We start from the raw sequence: 16,938 nt of genomic DNA, 5'->3' as shown, positions 1-16,938 counted from the left end.
ACCCCTCCCCCCCGGGTACAGACTCAGTCATCAAAACAATGACTTCAAAAACAAACATTTGTTGGTTTGCGCTTATCCGATATAAAGAATCATGTCACTCATGGCTACAAACGTAGATACGTAGTACTTGCACAAGGGACCACACAGTGTTTTGTTGATCTGCTCTCGAACACGGTCACCACCAAGCTACATTCTTCGCATTGTACACTTAGTCCATGTACTGAAGTAGTTCGTACATGTACAGCATTGCAACAGCCTGCTTCGAAGTATGATCGCCCTCCACACCAAGTCCTTCACCTGTGTCAGTATCTTAGTGGTAGCATTCATAAGACTATAATCACCCGACATCACTCGTCCTCACCAAACTGTCGACAGCATACCACATGGCACAGATTGCCACCCTCATCTGGCACAATAGCCAGAGTTCCCAGATTACCAAGAGTGCTCAACACCACAAGGATGGAGCATTAACACAACGGCAGAAGAGAACAGAGACACCTGGCTAGGTCATTGTTGTAACGCTGCGTTCCGCGCACATAGCAAACCTAAGGAAATCCTCGGACAACTGCACTGATGTCAGTCATGGATAATGTAACGGAGACAGCCCGACGTCCGAAACGTGGAATGGCCAATCCAGGTGCTGTACAATCATTGTATTTTGGGATTTCACGAAGTCACCAAGCACCGCGGCTAGCACCACATGGCACTGATGGTGCTTGAAGCCATCCTCAGAGTCTCACGGACACCTAGACAAATCCGACGTCTGAAACTTACCACGTGTAGTATCATGTAGACAATCCAGGCAACTATTTTTTTGGGGGGAAGATTTCTCTAGCACACAAAGAGAAAAGGCCTCTTTTACGGGCAAACAGAATACAATTGACAGTGGCATGGCGAATGATTAGAACACAACACCAAAAAAATAAAAACAATTGTATGTGTAAACGGTACCATTTGGTAGAGGAAAGATCCAAGAATCGCTAATCCCCTTTTGACATCAAAATCAATTCAAAATCAATTCTGATGTACATGGCATTGTACAAAAATTAATAATAATACTACAATCAAGAGTATAATATGCGAGAGGGTTACATGACTGTACACTCTTGCTACAATGCACGTGTACAGTCAACTTTGCGAATAACGACACTCGGCGGGGCATTTGAAAGGTACAATCATGTACATGTACATGTACATGTAAGTCAATCACCGTTAACACTATTTTTTTTAAAGATTTTTAAAGTAATAATAGTTCCGCGACAGCACTGTCTTGCAACGTACATGTATGACTGGGGGTGCTGTTCATTGTGCATCCGATGTGACCAGGGAGTAGTGTATTTTATTACTCCCTGGTGTGACTACATTACTACAAGTCATGTAGTAGTTCGTTCCCAGAGCTAGAGGGGGGCTAAACCTCGTGTCATCGCTTTGTTTCTATTATTGATTTACATTTTACCATTTGTAGTGGTTTAGTAGCGACGCCAGTGACGCTACAGTGGCTAGTATTATCAGTGGTCGCTATCCACACGCACCTTCCGAACAGAGACGGTCGAACACTAAACGGTCTACCATTATTTCCTTTGCAGCAAAGCAGCTGAGTCGCAAGCTACTAGGTAGTACTACTGATTCTACATGTACATGTCCTCCGTATAATATAATTATTATTATAATTCTAGTGATTGTTAGTCTTGGTTATATGCTGTCTGATGAGTGTTTTCACACGAAACTCCGAGTAATGGCGGAAACAGATTTGTTTGCTTCATTGCTGTGTGATCCATGTATTACTTGTCACTGTATGCCGTTGGCGACGCAGCGTTGATGGCTCCCTGCTGCGAGCAAGGTCTGGGTATTCTCAATGTGCCATACATGATTGTACTGTTCAATGTTCATGTACATGTACCGTAATAATTATTATCAAGCTCATTCGCATTACAATAGGTCTGGACGTCGGACAATACTACTACACGTGCTTGTGCGGCATTATGCATTGTGTCCTGCACACTGCCCTATTGTGCGCTGTTAGTATTATCAAGAGGGCAAACTAGTACATGTGCATGTACTCTTGGTATAACCACTCTGCTACTTGTTTTACAAGAGTATACCACGATCCTACACGACTGGACGGACGCTCGCCTGTTTTGGACGGGACGTCAAACAGAGCTTCAACAGAAGCCGGGTTTGCCGCGGATTCATAACTCCGGTTCCTGCGGCGAGGTTGTACAGATATTACTAAGTATGTAGAGAGATTACGCCGACCGCATGTTAAAGTTCACACGTACAAAACACATCATTATAATTAATTTCTGCGCTGCGCTTGTGAGTCCACAAAGCCTGTCAGTTCTGTCCGCAGATTGAGTAATTATTATAATTATTATTACACATGGCCTACGAACACCTTCCACACAGATCTACCCAGTGTGCAGAGAGCATGCAGAAACGAAGCTACAGCCTCCGGCAATTAGCCTATAATTATAAAAGTTAAAACTTACTTGTGGCTACGAGCTGTTGACTTTGCCAGTCACAAAGCAATAATAGCAATGGCACAACCTTGTTAACTTAAATCTGCCTTGAGTTTCTTTGGATAAGACTTTTTCAATTTTTGATTTCATCGTCGAGTTTCATCCCTTGTATCTTTGGTGTTCTTCCTTCTTTCCATGTCGTACAGTTATGATGGTACTAATTACACCATGGCCCACATAATTATTGCAACATTGGCACCTTGAATGGAGGAGTGAAACACTGACAGGTGGATCATGAAGTGTTCCCAACATTGTCACCTACGTTCTCGGAATGGAGGAGTGATACACTGACAGGTGGATCATGGAGTGTTCTCCATATTGACACCTTGGAATGGAGGTGTGATAAGTACACAGCACCCACGTAACGTCGTTGGCACTTCGAACAATGGACATCCTCTCCTCTCCATACTTTCCACCATGTTCCACCGGGAGTCGTAAAAATAATACTTTTACGACGCCCTGCCATGCCGCAAGCTAGTTTCCACTGCTCAAAGCCTCAAGTCGATGCGTGTATGCACGCTGCACGCTGCACGACCTTCGAACTGTTACTTCACTTCAGTCTTCAGACTGTGAAGGTGAAAAATTGAAAATGACTTTTGACTGAGTGCACGGTGTTTGAGTGCCTCTTGAAGTGATTGAGTGTTGCGGGAGGGCATGAGGCCATTGAGGGCCAGAACTTCAACTTGAAGTGCCAGAAGCATGCAGCGGAGGTCCGAATGCACGCGAGTCGAGTCGTCCGCAGAGCGCCGGTCATGGCGAGGGACAGACTAAAGTGGTTTCCGGGTGGCTCGTTTGTATTTGTGTGGCAAATAATTCAAGCCATGCATGCAGGGCTAGAGGCAGCAGCAACAGTATCGACGAGAATGCAACGGTACGGGCTCGCCAAACAATCACGCTACAAACTTGGAAAATCCTCAGTTGTTCCTGCTGCGTAGCGCTCACAACCTCGTGGACACGTCACGAAAGCTGCAGCAGAAACTGGCGCTACGACTTTCCCTCCGCAGGAACGGATACTGTGGCGCAAGAACGATAGGAGAGCGACCGTAGCTAAACGAAGCACCGGTGAAGCGTGCTGATATTTTAGTGACGGTTTGTCGGACGTATCTACACGGTGGGGGAGACTCCGATATCTGGGACAGTTTACGTGCACTGCATCCGCTAGCTGTGTGTCTCTGCGGACAATTGCAAGATGGGAACTGGACTTGGCAAGGAAGACTTGCTAAAATGGCAGGCGGCTGTGGAAGCGCACGCCGAGGGAGATGCAGAGTTCGCGTACAACAACTTATGTGAAATGGACGAGCAGCCGGCTCCGATTGTGTTCAATTTAGCCATGATGCACTGCTCGGCCGGAAACTTCACCATTGCTCACACTGTGAGTACACTGAGTGTGTGTGTGTGTGTGTGCGTGCGCGCGTGTGTGCGTGTGTGTGTGTGTGTGTTTGTGTGTGTGTGTTTGCGCGTGTGTGTGTGTGTGTGTGTGTGTGTGTGTGTGTGTGTGTGTGTGTGTGTGTGCATGTGTATCTGTGTGTGTACGTAGGTAGTTAAAAAAATGAAGCACGTGTGTGTGTGTGTTTCTTCTCTGAACGATTGTGCACAAGCGGCGATGTTGTTGCCTTGCCTACCAAAGCCTGTAGACCAATACAGTATTGTGCTTTACAGAGAGCAGGTGCTGTGATGGTGGCCATTGCCGAAACCTAGTTGCATGTTTGTAACTCATGTTTGTGTTTTCTCTTCAAAACTGCGTGTTTGAAAAGGGTAATCACAGCTTGAGATATGGCCTGAAACTCTTCTGACGGGAGTGTCTCCAAAAGTGTTCAAGAAAGCGTACACAACAGTAGGAGATCTGACAAATGTGCAGTGTACTGTCCACGTTGAGTGTGTGTAGTGTACTGTCCATGTTGAGTGTGTGCAGTGTACTGTCCATGTTGAGTGTGTGCAGTGTACTGTCCATGTTGAGTGTGTGTAGTGTACTGTCCATGTTGAGTGTGTGTAGTGTACTGTCCATGTTGAGTGTGTGTAGTGTACTGTCCATGTTGAGTGTGTGTAGTGTACTGTCCATGTTGAGTGTGTGTAGTGTACTGTCCATGTTGAGTGTGTGTAGTGTACCTGGCTAGATTCACAATGGGATAGTGTTGTGTGGGCAACACGCACTGTCTCTATTCGGACCTGGCAAGCATTTCCCTGGCTGTAGTATCCTTATTTTGCACAGGTGACAGGTAGCACTAGCCTGGCAGTGTTTGTTGACCATTCCACTGCTGTCCCACTGTGACTGAAGAACCTCTCTCAGTCTCATCAATGCACAAACAAAGATTGCGGGGTGTGACAGGATGGGTACACAAGGGGTCCCCCTCCCCACACACTCATATCACACAGCTACAGCTGACATCCCATTCATGCTGCTAGGCCCGGCCGGAGGAAAGCCACCCAGCCCCAAGTCAGTATCATGAGGAACCAATAATGCAGGGAGTGTAGGCTGCTGTTGTGTTATTGTTGGTGGCAAGATAGTGAACCATACGTGATGGTAAGCAGCACCTCAGCTTAGCGGCTCGAGGTGGACCAGAGATTGCCTGTGGTGAAGTGAGAACTAATTCAAAAATGGTGAAACAATTACAGCAAGACCTGTTTAAACTCACCGCTGGCAGGACTCACACACTGTCCTCCCCATGCACAGGTGGTCACCTTATCCAGGGTAGGCACCAGTGGTAATGACCCCATGGTTCCTGGGTGCGGTGTTTCAGCCGGGGGACAGGTGGTTGTCCTAACAGAATGGTTGCCTTGATGACAAGTTCTACATCTGCTGAAGGGACTTTAGATGTTCTCGGAGAGGAGTTGAGGGTGTGGGTGAAATGGCTTCTACAACAAAGAGTTGGCCAAGTGCCCAGCAAAATATCTCTTGAATCCCCTAAAATTCACATTCGTTGATGAATTTATAACTACTACTTCCCATCACCCACCTACACAGACCATGCTTATTTCCTGGCAAGTTTGTCAGAATATTGACCACGCTGAGATATTGTCATGGCTAGCCCATGGCGCACAATGCGGGCATAGTAGAGCATAATTTGTTAACTTTCCTTAGCAGTTAATCAAGCACTTTGCATATAATGAACGTCCAGGTGACACAAAATATTCTTGAACGCCATAGTTATTGGCACCAGGAGCGGGCAAAGCGACAATTACAACTTGCACTGCAGCTGTCTTGGGGAGGAATCTAACATGACTGACAGTAGGATTTGCGGCAATATCCCTTTCGCAGTCATTGTGCAGTACTCAACTGTATCAAGAGTACACAACCCCCAAGAGTGTGCAACTCCAGCTATGGGGTCTGCGACGGCAGAACTTTACATCCCGTGCCGAACCCGTACACATTATTTGCACCCTGTGCGTGATAGATGCAGTGTTGTATGCAACTCTGCTTTGGGTTTAACTCTCTTGTGGTCAATTTGCACTGTTTGCCAGTGTAACCTTTCGAGCTATGTCACGTGATGTGAAGTTCTGCCGTCGCAGCACTGTATAGAGGCTGTGCAGACAGTTGCACACTCCTGGGGGTTATGCACTCTTGAGTATATCTACAGTACTGCTCCGGCAATGAAGTCCACTCGCGTCACTCAAATACGCGCCGGGCATTGCGCAGCCCTAGACGTGCGGACACTGGGCTGCGGAATGATGCAAGGCGCAAACGCTGTGTGACACGACTGGATTTCATCGAGCAGTACTCTCATGTATCATGCTGTGCTAAATTGCCACGACAGCCCATATCCCTTCTCCCCTCTTTGCCTCTCTCCTATAACGCTATGCACTCCCCATGAGCACCGTAAAATACCGTTGATCTGCCCCCGTACCGTGTCGCTTCCCAGCTGGTTTTCGGCAGGGGGCGGGAATTAGATCAAGTCGTTCAAGTACAGTACGATGTACAACAAAGCAGAAGCTCAGACCTGGGATGCTGGATTGTGCACATTTTCATGCTGCAATCGCACCTATCGTATTCAGCAGTACATGCGTCGGTTCAGCATCGTATTTCATTGCACACTGTATACGCCAATGTCATTTGACAGGCAGAATTTCGACAGGGGACGGGGGCGGATCACCAGTACTTTACGGTATCATAATTGTTGTTGTATGAGGATTGGTGGATAGCCATCAGTGAAACTCTGAGTTACAGCTTAATTCAGCCTAATTCCATTGCTAACTTTTGTGTACTCAACTGTACATAGCCAACACAAAATTGCCTTCCCCACGCATTAGGTCTTCACTTACTTTCCTGTGCGTGTAACAAAACCCCATTCCCCGTTTCATACTAGAATAATGTTTGCCTGATGATCACGCAAGCGTGGCACTTTGAGCTGCAATAAAATTCTATTCCACCTTACTTGTCTCTGTATTCCGCATACAGATGTTGACAGAGGCGATAGGCAAGAACAAGCATTTCGTCATCGCCCGGTTTCAGCGAGCCTGGGTGTCGCACAGGCTGGAAAAGTGAGTTGATAATTCACCCATCACTGTGGTACATGTACACTAGCACCTCTACTCAGAGACCACCTCTACACAGAGGCCACCTCTACTCAGAGACCACCTCTACTCAGAGACCAGTCACTTCACCAACCAGAGCAGATTACTAAACATTTAACCTTTATAAGAAAGAAAAAGGACCAAGGAACTACAAGTTACGCTATAATGTCCACTAACACCACCAGTTACTAAACAATCAGCTCATGCGATAACATTGCACGACACTGACCGACGGTACTGACGTTCTACAACTAACTGGCTAACAGCTCTAGCACATCTAGGATGCGCACTCCAACAGCCTTCCAACTTGGAAGCTTCTAAGTTATAGAAATAACATAAGGAGGGTAAGGTTGCTTGGTCCTTTTTCTTTCTTACTTGGTCCGCGTCAGCAATATTGTCGCTTATCTTTCGACAATTTGAGCTTAGACTTTGGACATCAACGCGTGCACTTGAAGTGATAAAACTTGGTACGATGGACGGTACGGTATAGAATGACAACTAGCTATGAGGAATTTATTGTCCAAGGAAGGGTTCATACTTTTTTCGGTCCTCCTCGTCGCTGCTCTCGGCGCTGGTGACAAATATTTTTGCTCGGGATCGACTCTCTTGCTTTTGGAAGCTCATCTCTCTTCCTCTCCGCTGCCTGGCTATTTTCTAAAGAAAAGTCGATTGTGACGGTCGCCTTCTCTCTAGGACTTCGCGTAGGAAGCACGACAGCCTGTGTGGTTCAAATCAGACGCCGTTCTTTGCAAGATTTTATTTTGAACGACGACGACGACGCGTACCGTGACAGTACTTGCAAATCTCCACGACGCACTGGATACTCCGAGCGTTGAGCTGGAGGTAAGGGAGCTGCGATCTCAGTGATTCTCAGCTTGACGAGCGATCCCTGAGGTGAGCGATCTCGGCCGTTCAGCAAAAATGGAGCTGATTCCGAGTAGCCTATTACTTTCTTGTGGCTTGCGCTGCTCTTGCCCGCACAGCGTAACAAGATAATCTATTTTGATGCGGCCCTGTATCAATCAGAATCACCCACCCGTGGCTCTCGAAATCGACTCGAACTCTAGCTAGACCTTTCAGGTACTAGTAAACTAACTTACTAACCAAAATTGGGATGAAATGGGCTGCCAAGTGAGCATTGGCGACATATAAACAAAGCTGAAAGATAAGCGACAATATCGCTGACGCGGACCAAGTATAAATATTAGTAATCCTTGGCTCTCCATCCGAGTCCATCTTAACCTTTGTTAAAACTTAAAAAGCCACATGTTTTTTTTACGAGACCGGTCACTGCAGAACCCCCACCATGTTGCTGTATGGAGTTGAAGATGTGGAAATGTCAGTCTGATCGACTCTCACACGAACCATAAAATGTCCGCTGTTGCCATTACAGGAACGAGGATGCCATGCTTGACTACCAGGTTGCCATAGAGATGATGCGCGACGCCGACTTCATCAACTACCACACGCTGGGCCTGGAGTACGTGTTCTGCCGCTACCTGGCGCAGTTCAACCTGGCCGTCATACGCCTGGTGCTGGGATTGCGGGACATGTCCGCCGAGGTCTACCACCAGGCCATCGCCACCAAGGCAAGGATGGAGGCGGACGCACACATCAAGGACATTGCCAAGGAGCAGCTCCAGGTGGGTGCCACACAGTTCGTATATACAGTAAAACTTGGTTTAAGCGACAACCCCACGGTGCAGGCAAAAGCGGTCGTTAAAGCCCGGTGGTCTTTAGAACCAGGTCCCACGGTGTCTGTGCAGAACTGTCGGTGCATGGAAAAAACGGTCGTTAAGAGCAGGTGGTCGCTAAACCCAGAGGTCACTTACACCAGGCTTTACTGTATATCCATTAGGACATAGCCACACTTTCAAGTCTAAAACACGGCCAGAAATCCACTGTGCAGCTTTACTCCGGCCATGCGTTGCCATGCCAACTCATAACTATATTGTTAGATAAATTAGTCTCCGGAGTATAAGCCGCACTGGAGTATAAGCCACACTGGAGTATAAGCCACACTGGAGTATAAGCCGCACTGGAGTGTAAGCCGCACTGGAGTATAAGCCGCACTGGAGTAAAAGCCGCACTGGAGTATAAGGCCAAGTAAAAAAAAAAGCTAGATGATCGTCCCCGTCCGCCCCAGTTTTTGTCAGCGCCCCAAGAAATATTTTATTTTTTAAATCGTGAGTTTTTGCCGAAATCGTTGGTTTTTTACCGATCGCGGATGCAGGAAACATGTGCACGCTTTGTTTAATACTTTCTTTACTATATGGACCACATACTACTAGTATATCACAACGTCAGTATCGATCTGCTGAAGAAAGAAAAAGAAAAAAAGAAAAAAAAAGAAAAAAAGAGAAAAAAAACCTTGATGTTGTTGTGTACACTGTGTGCATGAGAGGGTAAAAAGTAAAAAAATAAAAATAAAATCCTCCCGCCCTCCCCGATTTTTCCAAAAAAAAGGACGATCATCTAGTAATTTTTTTTACTCGGCCTAAGCCACACTGGAGTATAAGCCGCACTGGAGTATAAGCCGCACTGGAGTATAAGCCACACTGGAGTATAAGCCACACTGGAGTATAAGCCACACTGGAGTATAAGCTGCACTGGAGTATAAGCCGCACTGGAGTAAAAGCCACACTGGAGTATAAGCCACACTGGAGTAAAAGCCACACTGGAGTATAAGCCACACTGGAGTATAAGCTGCAACCCCAATTCTTTGCCACGAAATACAGACATGTGCCCTATCAATCTCCGTTAATTTTCGGTGAATTTTGAGTGTGCAAAGTGCGGTTTATACTCCGGAATTCGTTTACTTTTATACTTCTAACTTTATCATGCATCAGTCTGGGTAAGAAAACATCCCTGCTTCGGGTTTTTTAATGCATTCCGGGAGCTGATTTTAAGAGTGATTCGAGTGCATGTTATGCCAGTCAATCCTCGGTAGTATAGTGGTAAGTATCTCCGCCTGTCACGCGGAAGACCCGGGTTCGATTCCCGGCCGGGGAGGACATTACTTTTTTCCTTTTGGATACCTTTTTTTTCCTTTTGGATGTTTGAATATTATATACGTTAACATTTTGTGGTTGATTGTCATCCTGGATTCTTGAAAATACATCGTAGACATTGTGTCAAAGCCAACATGTTTTGGGTGCACTTCTTGTGCAAAGTGCGGAGCATGGATGGGTGGGGCGAATGTTTGATTTTTCTGGCTTTGCTTACCCTCAGAACATATTCTTCTGACATCTGCGGTGGACTATTCACTTCATTTTAATTTTATTTAATAGCTCGGATACTGAGCCAGTAATAAAATTAACGTAAAAAAAAGAAGAAAACACATGAGAACGAGTTATGCAGCAACTAGCAGCTAGGTCTCATGTCGCTGAACGTCTCAGTAGCCTGTCAGTTGTGTGCCCTATTATTGCACGTTCCGACTCTTTATCATATTGTTACAGACGTGGATAGCTGCTGAATAACTCGTTCTCATGTGTTCTCTTCTCTTTTTTTAAAATTAATAGCAGTAAGAAAAAGAGGATGAAAAAAGATGTTTTTACTCTAAATTTCAACAGATTCTTGGTTGGAGGGAAGCAAACCAGCACACGAAGCACGGACGCCCTATAGTTTCGACCAAGCCTTTCGTAATAATGTATTACTTTTCAAGTCGAATACAGTGGTGATTAAAAGCCGCAGCATGCTCCAAGTTTCAGAGACGAAGTGATCATCAGAAAGTGTGAGGCTAGTGTTATCTGGTGATTGCTTAGTGCGTGAAACTCGGAGTAAAAACACTTTTATTCATCGTCTATTCTTGTTGGAACTAGCTAGCTCTGCCTTTCGGCATTGAGCACTCTATTGGATAGCCTCGGTGAACCTCTCCGTTTTTAATTTTAATCAAAAGCATCAGCTTGTGCTGCTGCTATGCATGTCTCCTGCCTCCATGCGGCTATTCCAGATCTGGTAGACTGTTACTGGCAACAGAATCAGCTTGACCTGCTGTTATGCATGTGTCTTCTGATTCCAGGTAGCTATTCCAGATCTGGTAGACAAGTCTGTGGCGCTTGAACTGCTGCTGTGCATGTGTCTTCTGACTGCAGGTGGGCGTTCCGGATCTGGTGGACTACTCCGTGGAGCCGTGCAGAATGAACCATGAGCATGGCGAATGTCCACTGATACGATTACCGCCACATCTCCTGTACAAGCCAGCTGGTCTGGGCAAAGACATCCTCAAGACAGCTATGGGGGAGAAGAAGGATTACCTGAAGCAGAAACAAGCCAAGGTAATGCTGCGTATATCTCCTTGCCGCTCAGGTGATTTATTGCATTCCCAACCCGTCACAACCACGAGCTCTCAGCCGAACCATAAAGACACCAGCAAGGACACTTCCGTTGAGAGATACTATATGGGCCTCAACCAGCGAAAACAGCCCTTGGGGTCAACTTTTTCAAAATTCCTTTTTGGTTAGAAATTTGTTGAACCACATCTACTGAAGGACCTCAGCCAAGAAAAAGTTCAATATTCCGATTCTAAACGGGTGTATACACCAATATACAAGATGTACTCCAAATTGGTGCAATTTATGTATACGATGTATGTGTACAATGAATATTCAGCATTCGAAGGTGGGTGGGCAGCTTGAATACTTTTGAAATAGTGCAGTAAGCAGCTATAATGACAAAGAATAGCTGATGAGTGCGGAGAAATGATCGACATATTCGCAGCTGCATCCAGCGTGGAGTCGTTCCGCAATCTCGTCTTCCATTTCTTCCTCCGTAGCTGAAGACACGACGTCGCTGCCGTCACTAGCCCCAGACTCAGAATTTATCTCAGGTGACGACTCCTCATCTTCCGACTCTGACGAGTCATCGGCCACCTTGAGCCGCATCGCAGCAGGAGATGACGGCTGCGATTCCGCCTCGCTGTCGACATCGATGTCGGAACCAAAGAACGTCTCATCCTCATTCTCAGCGGCTACTTCAGCATCCCCTCCCCACCAGGCTCGAGCTAGCTGAAGACAATGACTGCATGTGTGCTCTGCGAACAGCTCTGGCGTCCGCAGCCATCGCTACAAGATCAAGGGACACTGGAGTCGCCACTCGACACCACTTCAACTTCAAAATAAATTCCTTCAAGCAAGGAGTTCAAAAAGTCGTACGATCGTCGCGCTGTTTGCAGCGCGATCAAAAAAACCGTTGAACGTCACAAATCGACCTTTTTCTCGAAAAAAATTACGAAATCTCTAAGGGTCGTTTTCGCTGATTACGGCTCATATTAGCTCAGTTGCAATATTTCGCTGAGGTGATGGTGTGGAAATGTCCTGGCATTCACCCTGGTGATATCCTCTGTGAAGTTCTGCGGCTTGGTCAGGGACGATTATGAACTCTCCGCGCGCTCTGTGTGTGTATGTGTGTGTGTCTGAGTGTGTGTGTGTGTGTGTCTGAGTGTGTGTGTGTGTGAGAGAGAGAGAGAGAGAGAGTGTGTGTGTGTTGTGTGTGTGTGTGTGTGTGTGTGTGTGTGTGTGTGTGTGTGTGTGTGTGTGTGTGTGTGTGTGTGTGTGTGTGTGTGTGCACGCATGCAAGGGCATCACAGGGCAGTGGGGAGTGGTACCACGTGGGGGGGGGGGGGGAGGGGTCCCCCAGGGAAAAAGTTAGAATTGTAGGCTAGTAGGGCACGTTTTAGCGCTCTACAGGCGCATCCTGAACCCAAAGTAGTACGATCATGGTCGTACTGGCCGTACCCTGTGTGACACTCCTGACATGCTTATGTGTACTGTCAACTTCGCTTATAGCGACACTCGGTGAGGCATCAGAAAAGTGTCCTTATTCGCGAAGTGTCCTTATACCCGAAGTCCTATTGTATGTGTACATGTAGAAGGGACTTTGCTCTGGGCATGGAAATTCTGTCGTTATTCGCGAATTGTCGTTATGTCAGCAGTCGTTATTGGCGAATTGACTGTATGCCAGCACGTGTTTGCGTCGTGCATGACATTGAGTATGCAGGCAAAGAGAACTAAGCAGCAGACAAAACCATCAGTCCCAGCTGCCGCCGCAAGCACTAACGTGTGTGTGTGTGTCTGTGTGTTGTTGTCGTTGTTCCTTTTCTTCTTCTCTTTCTCCTCTATGTATGTGCATAGGTTCTGTTTTCCAACGAGGCCAGCGGACATGCTTATGAGCCGGGCTTCCGTGGAAGGCTGGTACGTATTCTTCCAGGCTGTCCAACCATCCTGCTTTGGATCAAAACAGTTATATACATTTACAAGGGAGACAACTGCCTTTGGACAGTTAATATACGGCAAGATGGCTCAATTGGTTATTGAACCGCCCAACGGCCGACCTCCCCTAAAATCCCCAAAACTCTGGGTGGACTTGAAAATGATCCCACTTATGGGCTCACCACACCTCAGTAAGTGGGTGAGGACAAGGTGCAGAAAAAGGATTGACGGCATCAGGGTATCCGTCCCGGGATCCAACTGCAGTTACCCCTGCCCCCAGTGAAGGTAATACTTGCTACTAATGTGAGTGGTTAAATCAGAGTGGATCTGATAAAAGCTTCCCTAGCACCATTGATTGCACAAGAGTTAATCTAGCCAGAAGCAGTCCATGGTTAACAGGTATGTATACTTCAAATAGAAAGTATAATTATGAACCCTGGAACCAACAAAGGTGGCAGGTACAATATCACACCTTCAAGTAGCCGAGCCTGTTGGCAACAGACCCAACACAATCAGGCATACGTGTACCTACCAACCAAACTAGCTGGCACACACACACACACACACACACACACACACACACACACACACACACACACACACACACACACACACACGTAGAGCACAGGTCATGCAGAATGTCTTTGCATGACAGTCCTACTATGGGTAGCGGCCTATGCAAGTCTTTTGTGTTGTGTGTGTGTGTGTGTGTGTTTGTGTGTGTGTGTGTGTCTGTGTGTGCGTGTGGGTGTGTGTGTGCGTGTGTGTGTCTGTGTGTGTCTGTGTGTGTGTCTATGTGTGAGTGTGGGTGCGTGCATGCTTGCATGCGTGCGTGCATGCGTGCGTGCGTGTGTGCGTGCATGTGCGTTGTGTTGTGTACACAGCATGTCGAGGAGTTCATGCCCATGGCCATCTCAACCAAACACAAGAAGAAGAACAAGAAGAAGCCAGGCAGCACACTGTCAGGACTCATCAAGTCGGCCACTCCCAGAATCATGATGGTCAAACCGGTGACAGCGGATCCTCATCCCCAGGGTCGAGCACAATCTGAACCACACATTCAGCCCTACATCAAGGTGAGAGTTGATAGTGATCAAACACCTGTCAATTGCTCCATTACAATTTGAAACACCTCGCATTATCTAGCTTGCCGAGAGGGGGAGAGAGAGAGAGAGAGAGAGAGAGTGTGTGTGTGTGTGTGTGTGTGTGTGTGTGTGTGTGTGTGTGTGTGTGTGTGTGTGTGTGTGTGTGTGTGTGTGTGTGTGTGTGTGTGTGTACGGAGAGAGACAATACGGCGACAAACACTATAGACTACAGCTTCATCGATGGGCAGGTGTAAGGAGAAATGTCTTTGTCCATTTTTGTTCTTGTTCTTCTGTTCAGCCCCGTGAACTGCCCAAAGAGCACAAAGACGTACGTGGGCGCAGCAAGTCCCTGTTTGTCGTCCCTAGTCATGAAGAAGACGACGAAGACGACGACGAAGAGCAACCACGGGCTAAGGATGACGGCGATATTCCAAACATCGCCTTGGTGAATGCAATGGACGAAGAAGAAGACGAAGATGATGAGCAGGAGCAAGCACACGCCGGAGCAAACTGGAGCGAGCGGCAGAAGACGGAGGTCGACAAGGCAGCCTTTCTCCGTGTGAAGAAGACTTCGATCGGCCAGGCAAAGTCTGTGGAGGTCCTCTACGCTCCACCCAACGGTGCGGCGGTGCCCGAGACCAGGAAGGTGCTCTCGGACAGCGAAACGGCGAGCTCGTCGCACGATGACGATGGCTACGATAGCCGAGTGCAGATCAACGTCACAACGCAGATGACACCGACCACGCTACGCGACCTGGCAGACCTGCTGGAACACCTGCAGGTGACGGACAAACAACAGAAGTTCATCGTCAACGTGCACATGCACCAGAGTCCACCAACAGCCATGTGAGCAGTTGATACTTGGTGATGTGCAATTGTCGACTCAGTTCATGATCAACGTTCACATTCACCAGAGTCCGCCAACGGCCAAGTGAACAGTTCCGGTTGTTGACGATATGTCGTGACGTGTAATCGTTGACTCGTGTGATTGCTGATATGGACTGGGAACAGGAGTGGTGCTGGAATTCTCTCAGAAAGTCAGGTGAAAGAAGTTTGCACTAGATATTCTCTCAGTGTAGCCTGTTGTTCAAACCTAAACCTGGCTATGTACCTACCCTCCGCTATGGGTATATTCTTGCTCTAGCAACACACTACACACTAGTGAAGTGTTGTATTTCAGGAGATAGTGTGTGAGTGTGTGTGTGAGTGTGTGTGTGTGCGCGCGTGTGTGAGGGTGTGTGTGCATGTGTGTGTGTTTGTGTGCATCCGTGTGTAGGCACGTCTTCATGTTGCGCACATGTACACTCATGATATCATGTATATGCAGCTGGGTGTTTGTTCACCGTACCCGTCCTTGGTGTTGTTTGAACGTGGGCTCTTTTGAAACATATTTTCCTGATTGAATGTTTGTCCATGTGTGATGTCTGGTCACTATGCTAATGTTCCTTTATGCCTTGCTACAACATTGTTTGGGGATTCTCTCATCTTTGCTGTGTATCTATCATGCAATGTTGTAAGAACTCTGCTCTCGTCACATTTTCTTATCCATTTCTTGACTAAATGTAGCGACTTTCACATGACTAGTTGTACACTGTGATCGGTGAGATAAAATTAATACTATCTCCTTTCTTGTACGTTTGTTTCATTACATCGAAGTACATTCCTCTCAGGGATGTTCCGAACCATTATGCTCGTGATGTGTAGTGTGTAAGCTGACTTGGTGACTGTTAAGTGGGCACTGCCGCCGTGCGTCAGGGTGTGTGTGTGCGCGTGTGTGTGTGTGTGTGTGTGTGAGTGTGTGTGTGGTATGTTTGCACGCGCGTGTCCGCATGCCCCATGTGTGTGTGCGAGGGGGGGGGGGGGGCACGGTGCGTGTGTTGTGCGTGGGTGTGACATTATGCCATGCATTTTTTTCGATTGAGATGCCTGACTCCAGGGCTATGAATAATGATGACATCATACATTCCAGTGCCACAGTTTAGGAATCAAAACCTCAAGCACCCGCGGCTGACCTGAGCAGCACGTCTTCATTTTCTTCATGGCACATGCGTACATGCACAGAATCTAACGCACTGACAGAATGTGAGCACGCATGTACGAGTGGCTATCATGCCATTGAATCATAATTTCATAGATGCTTTGTGTGATGTAAACAATCATAATGGGTAACTGCTGCTGCCTAATTGTAACACTGGAATTATGCCTCATGATGAGCCGCGGTGGTTCTTCCTCATGCAGCTTCGACTCCGGCACATTCTTTCTACACTGCCTCCTATCAGTAATGTAGCTTGAGGTGCTGATGCAGCTTCCTGGATCCATTATGAAAATTAATTATAGCTGGCTGGAACTTGAACAATACCATGGCCCGCCATGATAGATCACCCGGGTCAACTGTCTCCAGGTCCACAGCCACATCAGCACAAGGTGATAACTGATAATAATTGTCTGAAATGGCAAGTGCAACACCACATTACATTGTAGTTACCAATGGATCAATGCAGTTGTTACTGGTGGGTGTAATCTTTGAAACTCATCACTGCCTCGTGTGACTCCAGACTCCAGTCGCACCAACTACTTGACCAAGTGTGTGGGACGTTAGGACGCTGTATCACGCCC

The 16,938-nt window shown here is 47.1% G+C and overlaps 1 protein-coding gene and 1 non-coding gene across 2 annotated transcripts; both read left to right on the top strand.

Annotated features, from left to right (window-relative positions):
* The first annotated feature begins 3,448 nt into the window (after nucleotides 1-3,448).
* Nucleotides 3,449-16,038, top strand: LOC135821055 (uncharacterized). Its single transcript, XM_065334118.1, has 7 exons — nucleotides 3,449-3,891; nucleotides 6,913-6,995; nucleotides 8,422-8,671; nucleotides 11,123-11,305; nucleotides 13,160-13,219; nucleotides 14,122-14,313; nucleotides 14,621-16,038. Exons 1-7 carry the CDS (start codon nucleotides 3,709-3,711, stop codon nucleotides 15,170-15,172), a joined length of 1,503 nt encoding a protein of 500 aa, XP_065190190.1. The 5' UTR covers nucleotides 3,449-3,708; the 3' UTR covers nucleotides 15,173-16,038.
* On the top strand, nucleotides 9,969-10,040 carry Trnad-guc (transfer RNA aspartic acid (anticodon GUC)). The gene has a single exon. It is a non-coding gene; the product is annotated as a tRNA-Asp (tRNA).
* Nucleotides 16,039-16,938: the final 900 nt, after the last annotated feature.

The sequence above is a fragment of the Sycon ciliatum genome, chromosome 7 (assembly GCF_964019385.1).
Source record: "Sycon ciliatum chromosome 7, ocSycCili1.1, whole genome shotgun sequence".
Lineage (NCBI taxonomy): Eukaryota > Metazoa > Porifera > Calcarea > Leucosolenida > Sycettidae > Sycon > Sycon ciliatum.
The sequence above is the reverse complement of the archived record's forward strand: the minus strand, read 5'-3'. Positions and strand labels throughout refer to the sequence as shown.

Coding starts and splice junctions, on each gene's coding strand:
- LOC135821055 (XM_065334118.1), top strand. CDS start 3,709: ATGGGAACTGGACTTGGCAAGGAAGACTTGCTAAAATGGCAGGCGGCT. Junction 13,220..14,121: donor CGGGCTTCCGTGGAAGGCTG/GTACGTATTCTT, acceptor TTGTGTACACAG/CATGTCGAGGAGTTCATGCC. Junction 14,314..14,620: donor ACATTCAGCCCTACATCAAG/GTGAGAGTTGAT, acceptor TCTTCTGTTCAG/CCCCGTGAACTGCCCAAAGA.